At 41.7% G+C, this 20,058-nt stretch overlaps 1 protein-coding gene across 1 annotated transcript in view; it reads right to left on the reverse strand.

Moving 5' to 3' along the window:
* Positions 1-20,058, reverse strand: part of LOC311243882 (sodium- and chloride-dependent creatine transporter 1-like) — a 34,994-nt gene that overhangs the window by 3,566 nt on the left and 11,370 nt on the right. Inside the window, 7 exon segments of the mRNA XM_084333259.1 lie at positions 259-361; positions 3,112-3,252; positions 4,015-4,127; positions 6,696-6,820; positions 11,030-11,133; positions 11,991-12,125; positions 19,895-20,027. Of these exon segments, the coding sequence (XP_084189385.1) occupies positions 259-361; positions 3,112-3,252; positions 4,015-4,127; positions 6,696-6,820; positions 11,030-11,133; positions 11,991-12,125; positions 19,895-20,027 (854 nt within the window).

Genomic DNA, 20,058 nt, shown 5'->3' on the forward strand with positions numbered 1-20,058 from the left:
CTTGTATTTATTGATTGAGAACAATTCTATAATGGATGAACAAAACTTTCTATGATTTGAATTCCAAGGACTTTTTAAGCACCTTGTTAATAAATTTGACGTTTTCAAGGAATTCCAGGCTTTTTTTTTTTTTTTTTTCAAGCACTTTAAGCACTTCAAGGACCTTGTGCGAACCCTGGTGACAACATGTTGGAGCTGTGAGGTTTGGAGAAATGGTGAGCGAGTGCGTGACTGAGCACAGCGGGCTGCCTGGCTCACCATAGACCCAGGCCACTACCACACACTCCCAGAACGCCTGCCACAGCAGAGTGATGCCACTGGCCGAGTAGTAGTCGAACAGCTGGAACACATACATCCCTCCCTGGGAGAGGCAGGGAAGGAGAGAGAGCGAGAGAGAGAGAGAGAGAGAGAGAGAGAGAGAGGTTATTATAGGTAACTAAAACTAAACTACAGACAAAAACCATGTGTGAAAAAACATTCTAGACTTCAACCCTTTCACGACCACACTACAGAAGGTTAACCTTTCACTACGGTTAAGCGTCTGTAGTGTGGTAGTGAAAGGGTTAACCTTCTGTATTGTCGCAGTGAAAGGGTTAACCCTTTGGCAGTGTGGTAATGAAAGGGTTAAAAGAAAATCAAAACGAACTGAAACTATCTTCTTGTGTGCTTACTAGGACTGACCTTCAAATTTTTTTTTGGAATTCGAAGCTTCAGGGCCGAGACTCAGTTTTAATTCGAAGCTTCGAGATAAAAAAAAATAAGAAAAAAAATATTACACATTTTCTTATTTTTTTATGTTGTGGGACTTGTACAGCACTTTGTTCAACTTTGTCAGTGCTGTAAAGTTTAAACCTTTTTAAATCTTAGACAAACAAAACACTTTGCGTTCATGAAATATTGTAAGCCGTCATAAAAGCAGCACAATGAACACAAATCTGTCAGTGCAGAGTCCAACCTCATCTTAAATAACAAACAGCATTGCTTGTTGTAGTTAACAAAGAGAGGCAGAGTTGATTTTGCACAAAACATTTTTAATAAAAAAAATTCATATTCTTTTTAAAATTTTGTATAATCGAATTTTTTTTCTCATATTCGAATCCCATGCCCATCGAACAAAGCTTCGAAGTATTTAAGACACCCCTAGACATATCTCAAATTATTTAAAATATAGACATTTCTGAATTTGTTGTCAATTTGGTCAAATCTGTCCACACAGTATAAGCATGAGGAGGCATTAGTGCATGATGGTCTGTCGACATGACTGTGAGTCGGTTGTCTTCATAAAGTGATGTGTGTGTATAGTTACACAGTACCTATTCTGAACTTCTTAAACTTGCCCCTGACAAATAGCACCCATATATATAATAAACAAAATAAAACTAATACTGAAATACTACAAATAAAAATAAACAATAAAAACTAAACTAAAAGCAGCTAAACCACTCTGGAAACAAACAGAAACAAAACAGAATTTAAAACAGGAGAGAGAGTTTTGAGTTCATTGCAAGGTCATTGTCACTGTGATCCATTTGAACCCTGATGAAGACATGAGGTCAATAACTGTCTTTCTTTTTATTATTTCTTTTATACCAAACACACTTAACACTTTCAATGCCGGAGCTCGGTGCACGATTTAGTGCTTCCGTTCCTTGCCACCACCCACTTCAATGATAGAGCTCTCATATTTGCAAACGCATAAACTGTCTTGAATTATGGCCATTTGTCTAATCTGGCCGTCGCTTATCAATGACTTGTTTGCAATCAACATTGTCGAAACGGATTGTTTTTTAATCGGTTCATTTCCGTTTTATACCATTTTGAAAAACATTTGTTTTTTTTAAGTTTCAGGAAAATATAAAGATTGTGTGATAATCGCCCTTTACTGGAATATTCTGGAATACACAAAAAAACGTTGTCATTTTTCGGCCTATTTTATGAATAGTTTTCAAATAAACGCTAGATTATCGATAGCATTATGTGTACTTATGCACGCTATAAAAGCGAGCTGAAAAATCGATTCGCTCATTTCCTGATCAGCACACACACACACACACACACATAGGGCACACGTTGATATCTCTGTGAAAAAAGATCCGATTATCCTAAGACTGGTAAAATAGATTCCTTACCTCAGATCAGATGTTCTCCAAAAAGATTATTCCAATTCCTGATCGCCATTCCAAATATCGATCGCGTTTATTGATCCAACGCTGGGTACTGGAAATATGTATTCCACGCTGTTTTGGGGCTCGGCAATGAATCCAATCCTCTCGGATGACTTGCCTGAGAAGTAAAATGAGGAAACTGGATCCCCCCCCCCCCTGTGTTTCATCCAATCCATTCCAAAGGGGTGCAGTACCACAGGGAGACGATAGGGGGCGGTATTTTCCCAATGGATCTCAGAGAGAGTTTGCAGCACTAACGTGAGACTAGATTGATGAAATATGAATTCAAATCGCTAATAAAAAAAAATACGAGATCTATCGTCGTTGGCAATGAACGGTCGGCATGAACAAACAGGATATCTCGTCGTTGGCATTGAAAGTGTTAAGTAACTTTGTCCCTGCTTCGCACATAAGTGCCTGAAGTTTGTTTTCTTTTTTCATGTGAACTCATTTGAACTTCCTTCTCCAACCTCTGTCCTCGTTCAGGGGTTTCCCTGACGCAAACATCCCTAGACAGTGTCTCCTTCCAAGAAAACCTCAAAATATATTTTCCGTACACAAACCAGACTCCTGAATGTGTTCCAATAAGTGCCGTTGCCTTTGCCTAAGGATTCCTGAAAGGGTTCAACAGCCTCAATGTCACGGCCAAGAAGTTTGCTTGATTGACCAAGCGTCCCCCGTTACTAACAAACTCCACTTCCCAGCGAGGCCTTGCTACGAGCAGGGAGAGCTGTGGTCTGCGGTACCTCAGTAACCATGGACAGGGAGAGCTGTGGTCTACGGTACCTCAGTAACCATGGACAGGGAGAGCTGTGGTCTACGGTACCTCAGTAACCATGGACAGGGAGAGATGTGGTCTACGGTACCTCAGTAACCATGGACAGGGAGAGCTGTGGTCTACGGTACCTCAGTAACCATGGACAGGGAGAGCTGTGGTCTATGGTACCTCAGTAACCATGGACAGGTCAATGAAGAAGCAGGTGAGGCAGCAGATGGCCACCACCACCTCTCGACGCAGGTGACCAGGGGCCGACTTGGGGGGCAGCATGTCGATGATCCCCGTGATGAAGCCCTCCACCCCTACAAACTGATACACATGATAGATAGAGAGACAGACAGACAGACAGACAGACAGACAGACAGACAGACAGACAGACAGACAGACAGACAGACAGACAGACAGACAGACAGACAGACAGACAGACAGACAGACAGACAGACAGACAGACAGACAGACAGACAGACAGACAGACAGACAGACAGACAGACAGACAGACAGACAGACAGAAAGAAAGATAGATAGAGAATGAAAGACAGAGAGACAGAGAGAATGAGTGAAACAGATCAATGGAGAGAGTAATAGCTATTCAGCTATTTCCATATTGCATCCTAGAAATGACCTTCCCCTGGCAATGTAGTTATGAGGACAGGAGAGAGTGAGCGATGGAGAAGGAATGAAGGGGGGGAGAAGGAATGAAGGGGGGGGGGTGAGAGATAGAGAAGGAATGAATGGGGGAGAGATGGATAGAGTGAGTGAATGGAGTGGAGGGCAGACAGACGTTCTCTGTATAAATCAGACAGTGAGTCATTGACAAATCTCTGGGGTGCAGAACAATGGGCCACAGCCTCGAACGTACACAGGCTGCAAGTAAATTCAACCGTTACAGCAGAGCAAAACGTCTGCAGTGTTTGTCTAGCAGTCGTGTGAGAGTGAGAGGAAAGACATTTGAGTATGTCAACAGCCTTTTTATCGGTCGAGAATGCATAAACAGAAGGAAAGTTGCTATGCTAGGGACAGGGAGAGAGAGAGAGAGAGAGAGAAAGAAAGAGGATATGTGTGTTACTGTACCTGGCTGTCCAGACCTAGTACGAGCAGCATGAAGAAGAACAGCGCTGCCCAGAGTGGAGCCAGAGGCATCAGAGTCACAGCCTTGGGGTAGGCTATGAAGGCCAGGCCCGGCCCTGTATAGAGACACACACGTACATATTAGAGGGTAGATCTAAGACACACTGACACACCGTGCTGAACTAGCCACAGGGGGGCTAGCATTGTCAGGACACCGTGGTTTTAGCCTAGGGCCGAACCCGAGGAAGAGCCTCGTGCATTGAAACAGAAGTGTGAGAATGTAGCCTTTACATCACATTTCTATGTACATTTTCGGCCCCAGCACCCAGTACAAAGTGACGTGTTTACTTACAATACTTAAGTAATATAACCACGGGCTGGGCAATAACTCAACATTATAGTTTATCATCTTTCAGTATCTCCTGGCAAAATCCTAAATGTGTGGAAAGCTGCTCAAATTGTTCCTTTACATAGAGGTGGTGATTCCAATGACTTCAGTAATTATCGTCCAATATCCAAATGATGCTGCCAAAAATCTGAGAATCATTAGTTCATTCTACAGTTACGGGCCTTCCTGGATGCTTATAACATTATACAACCACAGCAATTCGGGTTTACACACAGGGCAGAGTACAGTGGCAACACTGCAATATAGGATAAATAATATTGTTGACTATCTTGATAACCGCAATCTTGATCGATTTATTTATTAAAATGACCATAACATTTTAATAAATAAGCTATGCCTCATGGGATTAGATAATAACTCAAGCTGTTGTTGCTGATGGTATCAAATCTAGCCCTATTGAAATTAGTAGATGTGTCCCACGAGGATCTATTCTGAGTAGTGATGCACCGATGTGAAAATTGTGGCCGATACCGATAACCGATATTAATATTAATTCTGGCCGATACCGATATTTACCAATGTCGATATCTCTGTATAGAAAACACTTTTTTATGATAATCAAATAAAGAGCTATTTTCCAAAACGCATTTTTTTTTCTTTTTCTTTTTTTTTACTTTTGTAACTTATTTTCAGAAATGACTGATATTTTTAAACTATTTAAGGCCCAAACATGTAAAAACAAAAAAATAAAAAATAAAATAAAAAAACGTAATTTATTTTTTTTTGGCCCATAGCGGCCGATATATCGTGCATCACTAATTCTGAGTCCACTTTTATTTACATTATATATAAATAACATGGTATTCTCTTCCCCGCACTGTGATGTACATTTTTATGCAGATGATACAATCTTGTATGCTACTGGCTCTACTCTTAAACCGGCCACTACAAATTGACAGTCTGCTTTTGATGCCTAAATGCTCAATTCTGATAAAAATGCATGTTATTCTCAAGGTCCTAATATTAGTATTCATACACTTCAAGGTCCTCAAATTTAAATTGTAAAATCTTATACATATTTAGGGATCTGGTTTAGATAACAGACTATCTTTTAACACCCATGTGGAACACCAGTTATAAACATATAAGACCATTGTACAATCAATAATTATGTCTGTATTTGATTATGGTGACATTTTGTACAAGCATGCCTCTACCTCCACCTTAAAGCCCCTCCATGCTGTGTATCATAGCCTCTCTTTCCACCTTAAAACCCCTCCATGCTGTGTATCATAGCCTCTCTTTCCACCTTAAAACCCCTCCATGCTGTGTATCATAGCCTCTCTTTCCACCTTAAAGCCCCTCCATGCTGTGTATCATAGCCTCTCTTTCCACCTTAAAGCCCCTCCATGCTGTGTATCATAGCCTCTCTTTCCACCTTAAAGCCCCTCCATGCTGTGTATCATAGCCTCTCTTTCCACCTTAAAGCCCCTCCATGCTGTGTATCATAGCCTCTCTTTCCACCTTAAAACCCCTCCATGCTGTGTATCATAGCCTCTCTTTCCACCTTAAAGCCCCTCCATGCTGTGTATCATAGCCTCTCTTTCCACCTTAAAACCCCTCCATGCGGTGTATCATAGCCTCTCTTTCCACCTTAAAACCCCTCCATGCTGTGTATCATAGCGCACTGTGTTTTATCACTGGAGATACTTTTCTCACTCACCATTGTGTTTTATATGAAAAAGTGGATGGCCTTATTTAACTTTAAGAGAATGGACATGCATTGTATTTTATTTATCTATAAGGCTCTACTTGTGAAACGTCCCTATTATCTCTGCTCTTTGGTTGCTTTTAAATACAGCACATATGGTACTACATGTAGGTCACAGGATTACTTAGTCTTAGATATGCCATGTGTAACGCTGAGCTTGGTAAAACTGGTTTAGATATGCCATGTGTAAAGCTGAGCTTGGTAAACCTGGTTTTAAATACTATGTCCTGGAATGAACTACAGAAACCCATAAAGTTAGAACATTTAATTCCATTAGAAGATTTTAAAGTTTTGAACTCTATTTCACAGTAGATGATGCTTGTACCGGTTTACTTTGATCTACATGTTTGTTTATTGTTTATGATAATCTATGAACTGTACTTGTTTGTTCAATGTGTTTTTATACGTCTATTACACAGGTCTCTCTTGGAAAAGAGATTAGAGTTTTTGTTTGATAACATACTTTTTATTACCATGCTGCCATAAATATCAATGGTATTATGGCATACTTGAGCAGGGATCATGATGTATGACTAGAGATAACACCAGCAGCGACTGACTTACCGCTCTCTGCTACCTTACTGATGTCCACTCCCTGCTCTGCAGCCATGAAGCCCAGCACAGAGAACACCACAAACCCTGCAAAGAAACTGGTGCCACTGTTGATCATAGCCAGCAAGAAGGCATCCCTACACAGAGAGAGAGAGAGAGAGGAGAGAGAGAGAGAGAGAAGAGAGAGAGAGAGAGAGAGAGAGAGAGAGAGAGAGAGAGAGAGAGAGAGAGAGAGAGAGAGAGAGAGAGAGAGAGAAGATCGTGGCATGAACCAGGGGGGAGAGTATACTCACAAGTGTATCAATGAATAGAGAGGAAGACAGAGAGGGGAGAGGGGGGACACAGAGAGAGGGGAGAGGAAGACAGAGAGAGAGAGAGAGGAAGACAGACAGAGAGAGAGAAGACAGAGAGGGAGAGAGGGGAGACAGAGAGGGGGGACACAGAGAGAGGGGGGACAGAGAGAGGGGGGAGGGGAAGCCAGAGAGAGAGAGAGAGAGAGAGAGAGAGAGAGAGAGAGAGAGAGAGAGAGAGAGAGAGAGAGAGAGAGAGAGAGAGAGAGAGAGAGAGAGAGAGGAAGACAGACAGGAGGAAGGCAGTGAAAGAGAGAAAGAGAGAGGAAGACAGAGAGAGGGAGAGAGGAAGACAGAGAGGGAGAGGGAGAGGGGAGAGAGAGGCTTTATTTACTATGCAGACACAGAAGAGACATACAGGAAGTAGAGGAAGGCCTAAGGGAAGGTGGTCAGACAATAGACAAAAAAAAGATCAATAGTAATTTCTCTGATCGTTGCCGCTGCCTGTGTAGTTGGTAGGTAGACAGCCAGACAATAGAGCCACTGCCAAGACCTGCTCCCAGGTTGAAGTGGAGAAACAGAGAAAAGAAAAGGACTCTGCTTATGAGTCAATATAGCCTACAACTAACTCCAAAACACATACGGACGCTAACGTACATTCCATATACGCGGTCAACAACATTCCAGTTTCCACAGTGACTTTCTGTTTATCCTGACGTGAACTGTCCTCCCAACTCTGCCCCAGAGTCCAATGATGAGTGATATGTAGAGTGTGTATAAACAACAGCTTGGCCGCGTAGTTAGAGCCTTTCACATGGCAGCTGCTGTATTGAGTAGCAACAGCCACGCACACACACGCGCACGCACACACACACATGCACACACTCACACACACACACACACAGTCGACAGTCAATTCTAAGGAATACCTAATGGAAATAAAGATGTTCCGTGGAGACGGATCACATGCATGGACTAATGGAGCACCCCTCCATTAGGTACTTTATTATATGACAATAAGACAAGTAACTTCTGAGAGACCAGACATAATATAATGTACTGGTCCGGGATGAGAGACTGATTATCTTTGATCTTAAAGTCAGCTGTAACTTGACATCTGATGAAGAGCATTGCATCCCTACATTTCATCTTCTAGTCCCTATGACAGGGAAACTGTGTGAGAGAGAGAGAGAGAGAGAGAGAGAGAGAGAGAGAGAGAGAGAGAGAGAGAGAGAGAGAGAGAGAGAGAGAGACAGACACACACAGAGAGAGAGTGAGAGAGACAGAGAGCGAGAGAGAGACAGAGGTAGAAAAAGAGAGAGAGACAGAGAGAGTGAGAGACAGAGAGAGATAGAGAGAGAAAGAGAGAGATCTGAAAGCGCCTGTAAACTTCCAATTTAGGTCAAGGGAGGGAAAACTCCAGATGGAAGGATATTCTCGATGCTCCCCCTGCTATGGACATTCCAAAAATGCCTGCACAATCCCAGTATCAAGTGGACGTTTATTCAACATCACCCCTATGATTGGCCTCCAGCTAACCGCCATGTAAGAGTCTAAGCGTTTACATATCCGTCTGTTTAGGCTAAACACATCATCAACCCGGGTGACAGGGACTGTGCGGTGACAAGGCTGACTGGGACTAACAGTATAGTACCCCATTATGCAGACAGACAACGGGGAGAGCTCACTCCATATTATGCCTCACTCTATTTAAAGGTCCTGTGTCTTATAAATGGCCTTTTCCAGTGTTTAGCATTGTTTTATAGCAATGGGGGGTTAGTATCAATGGGTCTGTGTCTCTAATTACCATTTTGGCGGATTGCTCTAATTCAGTTGAGACAATCTCCTCCACCAGTGAATTATGTCATTCTGATTTGACTGTTTTGCTGACGTGAATAAGGCACTGATCTGCATAACTAACTGTGGTTGTAGCGCAACCATGCAAGTGGAAATACCTGCACTTCCTCACGCGGGTGCCGACAGAGAGAGGCAGAGAACGAGCGAGCAAGAGAGAGAGATATAAAGAGGGAGAGAGAGATAGAGAGGGACAAGAGCTTCTGTCGGGGAAACAAACACACACGCATTTACACACAACCTGACCGGCGCGCGTGGAGGGTCTTCTCCCTGGTAGAGAGAGAGAGAGAGGGACCGCGCGCAGGAGTGTGTAAATGTGTGTGCGATTCTCCCTGGGATATCACTGTCAAAATATCTTTGACTCCCACGCGCACGCCCATATTCCGATCCGTGCAATAATATTCACAGTGGTATATATTGTAATTTGAAACAAGTTACCAATGCATTGTCCCGTGGGATTATGCCCCCCCACGGCGAAATTCATTAGTATCCCCCTCAATCTTTCTACCTCTCTCTCTGTGCCAGTCACAGACTGTGGGCGACTGTCACTCAAAGCGCTTATGGGCGGAGCCAGGCCAACACAGCTTGGAATCTTGAAGTTGAAAATCTTTGCTTTTGAGTAATTGATTAAAAATATAAAACAATGAATTCTTTTGAAAAGAACTTTCCAGATGTGTTCCATAGACTCACAGCCCAGGAATTGTGTAAAGTTGCCCAAATAGTGAAAGGAATAGCAAGACATGTCCCCTTTAAAGAACTCCTGTTGAGCTTTTCATTGTTGCGATCTTTTTTTTTAGATCGTTCCAAAAGCAACCTATTTGCAGCTATTTGGATATGGTGAAGTCCCTGTGTCTGATATGAGAGCCTTGTGCAAGAATGGAACTTTAGAGCTTCACCAAGTCAAATGCTATCTAAGATAAGATAAGATGAGATAAGATAAGATGTTCCTTTATAAATGTTCTTGAGATTATGTTGTCCTACTTGCTAAAGGCACTGTGGCACACACAAACCAACACAAATGCAAGCTATTTCTTATCCTTTTTAAAAACGCCTCTAAAAACTGGCCTACATTTTTTTTAATGTATATATCATAAATATGTCATATTTAGCATTCATTTACATTTTACATTTACATTTCGTCATTTAGCTGACGCTTTTATCCAAAGCGACTTACAAGTTCTGTACGACAAGTCATCAGGAAGAGCACAACTCTATCAGCTGAGTAACAGTGTTCATCAACACCAACATTTCACAACTATGGCCTCCTTTCAGCTCAAGTGTCATTTTCTTCTATTTAAAAAGGTTTTGCTGCCATGGAATAAACTACCAAATCTATCAAATGAACCCTATTGGTTAGAAAGCTTGACTAATTTACTAACTAGCAAACTAGGTTAGACCGCCCCAAATCTGTGTTTTTATTAAACTATAGCTCCCAGAGTATGGCGCTAATAGTTTTAGCATCTTCCATTAAAATACATGAAACGGTTAGCATTAGCTTAAATGTTTGGCTATAACTACCAAATCTATCAAATAGACCGTACTGGTTAGAAAGTTTGACTTCTAGCAGACCATCCAAATCTATGTTTTAATTTAACTATACCTCCCAGTGTAAGAAGCCATGTGTTTTAGCAAAGGCAGAGTGATTTTTATGATCAGAATGTATTGCGTAATTTTCATAATAAATGTCAGAGCATAACTTTACCCAATTCAAACCAAATATCAGGAACGTTTAAATGACAATATTTCAAATTTGGATTGAAATTTATCATTTATAATACTTTTTAGATGCTCACTGTTGACTCTAAATGACATAGTTATAATGCTATTCCAGTGGCTTTAACGCACAAGAAGAAATACTCAGTTATTTTATTTAATTTTTTTATTAAACTACTTCTCTATCTCCACTAGACATCATGAAGTAGAGTGCAGTCGTGTGGGGGGGGGGGGGGGGTTCTACCATGCGTGACCGCTTCTAAGAACAGTATTTGTGCGTTTAAACAGTGACTCTGGGGGCCTGGCTGAGAGCCTAATTCCAGCACACAGGCTAGTTCCCCTTTTGTTTTGTTTCAGCGTGGCCACAGTCGGAGGTCATATGCACTGTGACTTGGGTTGACCGTTTGTTTACAGTTGGGTTCGTTCCAGTTTTTTAAATATATATATATAAAGGCGTTTTGACTCGAAAAGGTCGCAGTCTCGACTCACTGGTAGCAGTTGTTATGGAAGCGGTTGTAGCTGCCCAGCGCTGTCAAGGCTCCCAGTCCGATGGCATAGGAGAAGAAGATCTGCGTTCCAGCGTCGATCCAAACCTAAGAGGAACGATAACGGGAACTAATAATATTACTAACATAATAATATTATTGACCAGATAAAAGTGAATACTATTATACGAGATCCACAGCTGATTGCAAAGTCATTCATCCAGCATTTTTCCTCTGTCACTGCTGCATCATCACTCGATCCTGTGACTGATCTCTTCAGTAATAGGCCTCCTGATCATTTTACCTTTTGAAGTATTTGATGCCAATCAATAGCCTAAAAGTAAGTGGTGGTCCTGGATTAGATGGTTTAGAACCTAAGTTCCTCAAACTTGCATCCCATATTCTAATGTACCCATTATGTGATCTGTTTAATATGTCACTGTCCACATTCGAAATCCCTGACATATGGAAGTGCTCTCGTATTACCCGTTGCATAAAGGTGGAGATGCACTTGAAATGAATAATTATAGACCAATCGCAATTATTTGTTCTACTGCCAAAGTGTTTGAGAAATTTATATATAATCAGCTCTCTAAATTTCTTGACAAGTACAATATTTTATCACCTCATCAATCTGGTTTTAGGTCAAAATTCTCAACATCAACAGCTCTATTAAAGCTCACAAATGACATCTTCTCTGCAACTAATGATGGTAAATTAACTGGTGCAATTTTTATCGATCTGAACAAAGCTTTTGACTTAGTTGACCACCACCTACTTTTTTTTTGCCTCCAAAAACCATTATCACCTCTAAATGTGGCTTACAATAGACTATGCAGATTTGTTCTTGACTGTCCGTTCAAAATGCACCATTGTACTATGTATCAAACTTGTATCAACTTCTGGCATACATGATAATGTGCATATAATCAGCCGCAAAACTCACATAACTTGCAAACCTATACCTGTGCCTCTCCCAGTTTAGACCAGTTTGGTTTCAGGTAGTAGACGATCCCATCCATAGCTCCCGGTAGAGTGACTCCGTGTGCCAACAGGACGACAAGGACCAGGTAGGGAAACAGAGCCGTGAAGTACACTACCTAGAAGACAGAACAAAGCCGTGAAGTACACTACCTAGAAGACAGAACAGAGCCGTGAAGTACACTACCTAGAAGACAGAACAGAGCCGTGAAGTACACTACCTAGAAGACAGAACAGAGCCGTGAAGTACACTACCTAGAAGACAGAACAGAGCCATGAAGTACACACTACCTAGAAGACAGAACAGAGCCGTGAAGTACACACTACCTAGAAGACAGAACAGAGCCGTGAAGTACACACTACCTAGAAGACAGAACAGAGCCGTGAAGTACACTACCTAGAAGACAGAGCAGAGCCGTGAAGTACACTACCTAGAAGACAGAACAGAGCCGTGAAGTACACACTACCTAGAAGACAGAACAGAGCCGTGAAGTACACACTACCTAGAAGATAAAACAGAGCCGTGAAGTACACACTACCTAGAAGACAGAACAGAGCCGTGAAGTACACACTACCTAGAAGATAGAACAGAGCCATGAAGTACACACTACCTAGAAGACAGAACAAAGCCGTGAAGTACACACTACCTAGAAGACAGAACAGAGCCGTGAAGTACACACTACCTAGAAGACAGAACAGAGCCGTGAAGTACACACTACCTAGAAGACAGAACAGAGCCGTGAAGTACACACTACCTAGAAGACAGAACAAAGCCGTGAAGTACACACTACCTAGAAGACAGAACAGAGCCGTGAAGTACACACTACCTAGAAGACAGAACAGAGCCGTGAAGTACACACTACCTAGAAGACAGAACAGAGCCGTGAAGTACACACTACCTAGAAGACAGAACAGAGTCGTGAAGTACACTACCTAGAAGACAGAACAGAGCCGTGAAGTACACACTACCTAGAAGACAGAACAGAGCCATGAAGTACACACTACCTAGAAGACAGAACAGAGCCGTGAAGTACACACTACCTAGAAGATAGAACAGAGCCATGAAGTACACACTACCTAGAAGACAGAACAAAGCCGTGAAGTACACACTACCTAGAAGACAGAACAGAGCCGTGAAGTACACACTACCTAGAAGACAGAACAGAGCCGTGAAGTACACACTACCTAGAAGACAGAACAGAGCCGTGAAGTACACACTACCTAGAAGACAGAACAGAGCCATGAAGTACACACTACCTAGAAGACAGAACAGAGCCGTGAAGTACACACTACCTAGAAGACAGAACAGAGCCGTGAAGTACACACTACCTAAAAGATAGAACAGAGTCGTGAAGTACACTACCTAGAAGACAGAACAGAGCCGTGAAGTACACACTACCTAGAAGATAGAACAGAGCCGTGAAGTACACACTACCTAAAAGATAGAACAGAGCCGTGAAGTACACACTACCTAAAAGATAGAACAGAGCCGTGAAGTACACACTACCTAGAAGACCGGAGGTACTGAAGGAACTTAAAGAGGCGCGTCAAGCACTCAATAAACTAACATCTGAAAAGGTGATTTAAGGTTTATGAAGCAGACATCTTATGAAAGTGGGGACAGAGCTAGCCGCTTGCTGGCATACCGCATAAGGAAACAACAAGCCCTGTCTACTGTAGCCAAAATTAAGTCAACCAAAGAAGGGAACACCTCGTACCTAGCAAAACCAGAGGAAATATCCTTAGCCTTCGCAGTTTTATAAAATGCTTTATAAGAACACCGGTACCTGTAATGAAGTGAATGAGATAAAAACCTTTTTGCAAAATATTAATCTCCCAAATCTGTCAGAATCGGCAAGAGACGAAAAGGAAGCACCTATTACAGATTTTGAAATCAGAGAAGTAATTAGAAATCTCAAAAATAATAAAAGTCGAGGTCCGGATGGTTTTTCTAACGATTTCTATAAGACATTTGTGAACATTTTAACCCCCTTGTTACTGAAGGCATACGACCACTCATTCCAGACAAAAACACTCTGAGACGTGGGGGGATGCTATTATCACAGTAATACACAAAGAAGGGAAAGACGCAACACTATGTGGGTGCTACCCAGGGGCGGATTTAGGATTGTAGGAGATCCGGGGCTTAGCCCAGATGGGCCCCCCCTTTTTTTTTTCTTTTTTTTTGGCAGGCAATGGGTGGTTTGGAGGGGCTCAGGCACGACCCCCTCCACGACAGATTTTTTTTGAATTTAATGAACCTGTACGTGCAATTTCCTGCAATATAGAGCCTTCAATCTTGACCAATAAAGCTGCTCTTTTCACTATAAAACTCAGTTAACCATAACGTAGTTATGATTAGATTTATATATTGGGGGGGGATATATCATATTTTCCATATAATCAAAAAGTGGTGGAGCAAGATTATACCTTTGCTCCCCCAAGTTCAATAGTGGGAGAGCAGAGATGCTCCGAATGCTCTTATGGCCAGGCGTCTATGATTCACTGATACAAAGTAAAATAGTGCAGTGCAATAAAATAGTTAGTAAAATAGAATAAAATAATGCAATAGTGCATTGCAATAAAATAGTTATCATCGTATTTAATCGGGAGGCCGGTAAGGAGTGCATTACAGTAGTCGAGTTGGCTTGAGATAAAGGCATGGATCTGGTTTTCAGTGTCCTTTTGATTTATAAATGGCCGTACTTTAGCTATGTTTCTAAGGTGGAAGAATTACGTTTTTGTCAACTTGTTGATTGTGATTTAAAGCTTAGGTCTGAGTCTACCATAACACCAAGACTTAACTCACTCAAATACAGTTAGCAGCTGGATAGACCACAGATGGAAATTAGCTTCTGCTAAATCTGGTGCAAACATATTTTCATGTAACAATGATGAATAGTAAAAAAAAAAAAAAAAAAAAAAAAATCATTTTTTTTATTTTTTTTTAAAATAGATTCGGGGCTTTTCAGAATACATCCGGGGCTTGAGCCCAGGTAGCCACCCCCTAGTTCCGCCCCTGGTCCTACCGTCCAATAAGTTTGCTCAACTGTGATTTAAAGGTGCTCACCACTATTTTAGCCCGGAGGATGAACTCAGTTATAAAAGAAATTATACACCCTGATCAAACAGGATTCATCACAGGCAGATATTCTGGTAATAATAGAAGGCTCTTGAATGTGATGGCGTTTTCCCAGAAGGGTCAAGATGAAGCAATGGTCTTAGGGCTGGATGCCGAAAAGGCTTTTGACCGGGTTTCATGGGAATTTTTATTTCAAACTTTAGAAAAATTTGGTTTTGGCCCAATATTGGCCCAGTATTATATTCAGATTTGAAGTCCTCTGTGCGTGTGAATGGCAACATTTCTACTCCCTTCAGCCTACAACGGGGAGTTAGGCAGGGTTGCAGTCTTTCCCTCTACTGTACGATATTTCAATAGAAGTGCTGGCCCAATTGATAAGGGAAGAGGTGAATATCAGGAGAGTGAACGTGGGAGGGGAAGAACATAAGATTTCATTGTATGCGGACGATGTCCTCCTCTACCTATCCGACCCAGTGAGGTCGATTCCATGCCTTATGAGTAAAATTTAAACATTTGGTTATTACTCTGGATACAAAATTAACATAGACAAAACAGAGGCACTGGCTATTGGGGGGAACATTTCTCAACAGGCCAGATCCCTCTTCCCTTTTAAATGGCCAAGCACTGGTATTAAATATTTAGGCATTACCATAACACCCACATTTGACCAATTGTATAAAGCCAACTACACAAGGCTTATCAATAAGAATAGAGAGGACGTGGATAGATGGACTGTTCTGCCTCTTTCCTTGATAGGGAGGGTGGAAATAATCAGAATGAACATACTCCCTAGACTACTGTATCCGTTTCAAATGCTGCCCATCCCAATTGATAACCCCACTTTTAACTTACTAAATCGATTACTCTCACATTTAATATGGCAGGGGAAATTACCTAGAGTGTGTTTCAAAACATTACAGCTGGCCAAAACTGCTGGCTAACCTCAAATATTATTTTTGGGCTGCTCAATTTAGACCCTTGCACACCTGGATTACAGATGATTTGTCATCAAGATGGTTAAAATGGAAAAAGACTTATCTACACAGAAACAACTTACTACCTTATTATTCTCTCGACATAAGATAAGGGAGGACTCAATAGGTGTGTGGTCCAGATTTACGATAAAAATATGGAGAGGTCCAGAAAGAGTTCAGGTTGCCTTCAACATCGGGCCTGACCTCAATCGGTTTCATTGGGGACTTTACACCATCAACTTTGGATGCAGGATTCAGTGGATGGAGGACAAAGGGTCTGAAATTTGTTCACCAACTTATTCACTCCGGCCAGCTTAAATCTTTCGAACAACTCAGAGTGGAGTTTAGCCTTCCTAGTACTGACTTTTTCAGATGTCTCCAATTAAGAATTTTTTTAGAAAACCAGGAAGATTGGGACAAAATTCGACACCCTTCTGCTATAGAACGCTTTATAGCTAATATCCAAATTGATGCTTCAATACAAAAGAATCTTTCTAAATTATATCAAAACCTAATATCAATGAACCCCAACGACTCGCTATACATTAAGTTGAAGTGGGAGGCAGCTCCAACAGGAGATCTCACAAGAGGAGTGGTTCGATGTTTGTACTGAAGCACATAAGGTGACTAATTCTAATTCCTGGAGAGAATATAAATGGAAGGTCATTAGTAGGTTTTTCAAGATCCCCTTATTGACTGCTAAAGCAGGTACGACTCCCACAAGCGAATGCTGGAGGGGATGTGGTGAACAAATAGGTAACCATACACACATTTTCTGGACATGCCCAAAACTATTTCACTTCTGAGATGATGTATTCAGGGATGTAAAAAAAGTATTCGACATGGACATTCCACAAGATTTCAAAACTGCCATCCTCGGAGTCATACCAGAGGGCATTGAGGAAAGGAAAAGTGTGTATCTTCTTCAAATACTGTTAACTGCTGCCAAGAAAATGATCACAATTAATTGGTTAAAATTCCCCAACACATAACCAATGGCTAAACAAAGTTAAAGAAATTCAGGACATGGAGAGGATGACTCATCGGTTGCAAGGTGAACAGTTCGATAGAAAGTGGGCTTGTATAGAGCGAATAGGGCTATAAAGGCAATGTATTACTTATTTTCATCTTATTATTTTCATCTCACTCCCCATTTTATTGTCATTTTATTTTTTAAATGGTTTGAACCACACATGTATATTTTTTTTTTTTTTTTTTTTTTACTTATTATTATTTTTTAATATTATTATAATATTTTTTTTAATTTTTTTTTCTGTTAATGTATTTATTTTTGCGCCCCTTCCCCAAGCATAGCTGTCTCTTGATGACACGGTACAGACAGGATGTTGGTTGAGAACTAGTTGTAAGGTATATCTGCATATCTGTACTGTCTTGATTTTGTGCTGAATAGAAGGGATATGTGAACGGGAAGAAGAACGCAATCCTAACTGCATGCATTTACATGCTTTTGAGAAAGGTCAGTGATGGAGGATGAAGGGTTGGATTTGTAATGCAGTGATGGTGATACAACCAAAGCTCGGGTATAAGAGAATGTTTGCTACTGCTGTACTACACCCAGAGAAGAGAGGTTGACACGTAGTATATTCTGGGTTACCTGTTTATTTATTTATTTTGTTTTGTTGTTGGTTTTTGTGTGTGTGTCCCACGCCCCTTCCCCTTCCCCAAGCATAGCTGTCTCTTAATGATACGGTACAGACATGATGTTGACTGAGAACGTGATGTAAAGTATATCTGCATATCTGTACTGTTTTGATTTTGTGCTAAATAAAAGAAAATATATATGATCACAGAAGACAGAACAGAGCCGTGAAGTACACTACCTAGAAGACAGAACAGAACTATCTTGTAACACACAAACGGTCACTACTTTAGTAAAATGTTTGCATATATATTTGCACAGACCCTTTGACTGATGATTTGATTCATTTTGCTTTCACTGCCACTCGGCTGAATCAGCAAAAGCCTGAAGCAGGTGAAGGTTAGGATCGTTTAGTGGACGTATATGACGTTACCCCAAAGAAACACTAGTCTGGAGATTATTTCACGGAAAGCCAGACAAGTTATAGACCTCCTGCAATAGCAAACCCTGTTAAAAAGGCGGGTCAACTTTGTGAGGTAGCGCTGAGAAAGCTGCCCCCACCCCCCAGGGAGCAGAGCAGCGAGAGGGAACATGCTCGCCTTGATCTCCAGGGTGAAACACGGGGAGAAAATCCCCCATACCGGCTCTCAAACGCCAACATGGGAGAAAGTTACTAATCGGCTTATGAACTGCCGTCTCAATCGCCTTCATTCTTTTCCCCCTCTGGCCCGAGAGCTTTGCACACATGGCCCTCTCTGCATGCCTCTACGTCGGGATACATTGTACCGCAGAGAGAGGGAGGCACACGTGGATCTTTAGAAGCGGTGGGTAGCCGGCATCCATTTTGTCTTTCCTTTTGGAGAAGGAAGTCATTCAGAACACACTGCACCAGTATGTATATTGTTACAGGGCTCCGGGGTTCAGAGTAGGCTTAGTAGCCATGCACACAACAAACACATAGTTACACACAAACAACACCAATGAACAGTGTGTGTGTGTGTGTGTGTGCGTGTGCGTGTGAGTTCATATGTGACTCAGACACCGTGTTCCCCGTTCCACATTAAAGCTGCTTTAGGATCAAAGCGCAAAGTGCAGTGACTCAGAAAAAAACCCATCCCGCGAGTCGAAGCCACTCAGTGAATATTACTGCAGCACTCTGTGAACCGCACGGCAGCAGAGCTGGCCCGTGTGAAGGGATGCTGGCCGGGGCCGACAGCACACAGACAGACTAGGGTTACACTAACCTGCACCTGAACGAGTTTGATTTGCAGATGGAAAATGTGCTTTCTTACCCCGTCGTGAATCGAATCATAGGTCCATTCTGCTTTAGTATTTACAGATATTACTGAGGAAAAACTAAACCTACTACAGGCCTGACATACAGGAAATACAGTTTACAACTAGGGATGTCCGATATTGGCATAAAAATGTAATATCGGAAATTATCGGTATCGGTTTTCAAAAAAAGAAAAAAAAATATATATACCGGTATATATATATTTTTTTTTTAACATTTATTTAACCTTTATTTACCCAGGCAAGCAAGTAAGAACAAATAATGTAATTTATTGTGAAAAGTATGCATAATGTTGTGTTTTTGGGGGGGGGGAACCCCGCATATATCGGTATCGGTTGATATCAGTATCGGAAATTAAGAGTTGGACAATATCGGTTATCGGTTATCGGATATCGGTAAAAAAGCCAATATCGAACATCCCTATTTACAACGTATATATATTTACCCGCCTTGTATCAAGAGCTCAGGTCAGTCAGCTAGAGAATGAACATCTCTATTGTTTATGGTGCTGCTCGTTTTGTTTACACATGGATCACTGACGTTAACCATAAGCAGGTATGGGGACAGAGCAGTGTAATAGGGAAGGAATTTCACTATTCTGTTGCTGTGTAAATAGAGAGTCTTGTGAATGCAGAAGGGGGGGGGTTGCTATTTTTAGCTATTGCAACGGCTGTTTGGTAAATCAAAAGACAGGGCTTAGGTATGACTTGATTTCCCAGGTACAATTTTATTTTGGCCATTTACAAAGGTCAAAGCTCCTGCTGGTTCTCAGTAAAAGCGAGTGGGGTCTCTCGGTCTCTCTCTCTCTCTCTCTCGACCTGTGCAATACGTGTTCTGTAGCAACACTGTAGTTAACACGATGGTGAAATGGGACAGTTAGAATGATGATGACACGTGCACGTGCGAGCGTGCATGTGTGCTCGCCTGCTGCTCACCTTGCCGGTGGATTTGACGCCCCGCCATATGCAGAAGTAAACAATGACCCAGGTGGCTATGAGACACAGCACCATCTGATAGCTGATTTCGCCGGGGTCGTCCAGCCCGCTGGACAGGCGAAGCACCTTGCGCCTGGGAGGCAAACACACATAGAAGACAATAC

Source organism: Notolepis coatsorum (genome assembly GCF_963971535.1).
Source record: "Notolepis coatsorum genome assembly, chromosome: 17".
In the NCBI taxonomy this organism is placed as follows: Eukaryota; Metazoa; Chordata; class Actinopteri; order Aulopiformes; family Paralepididae; genus Notolepis; species Notolepis coatsorum.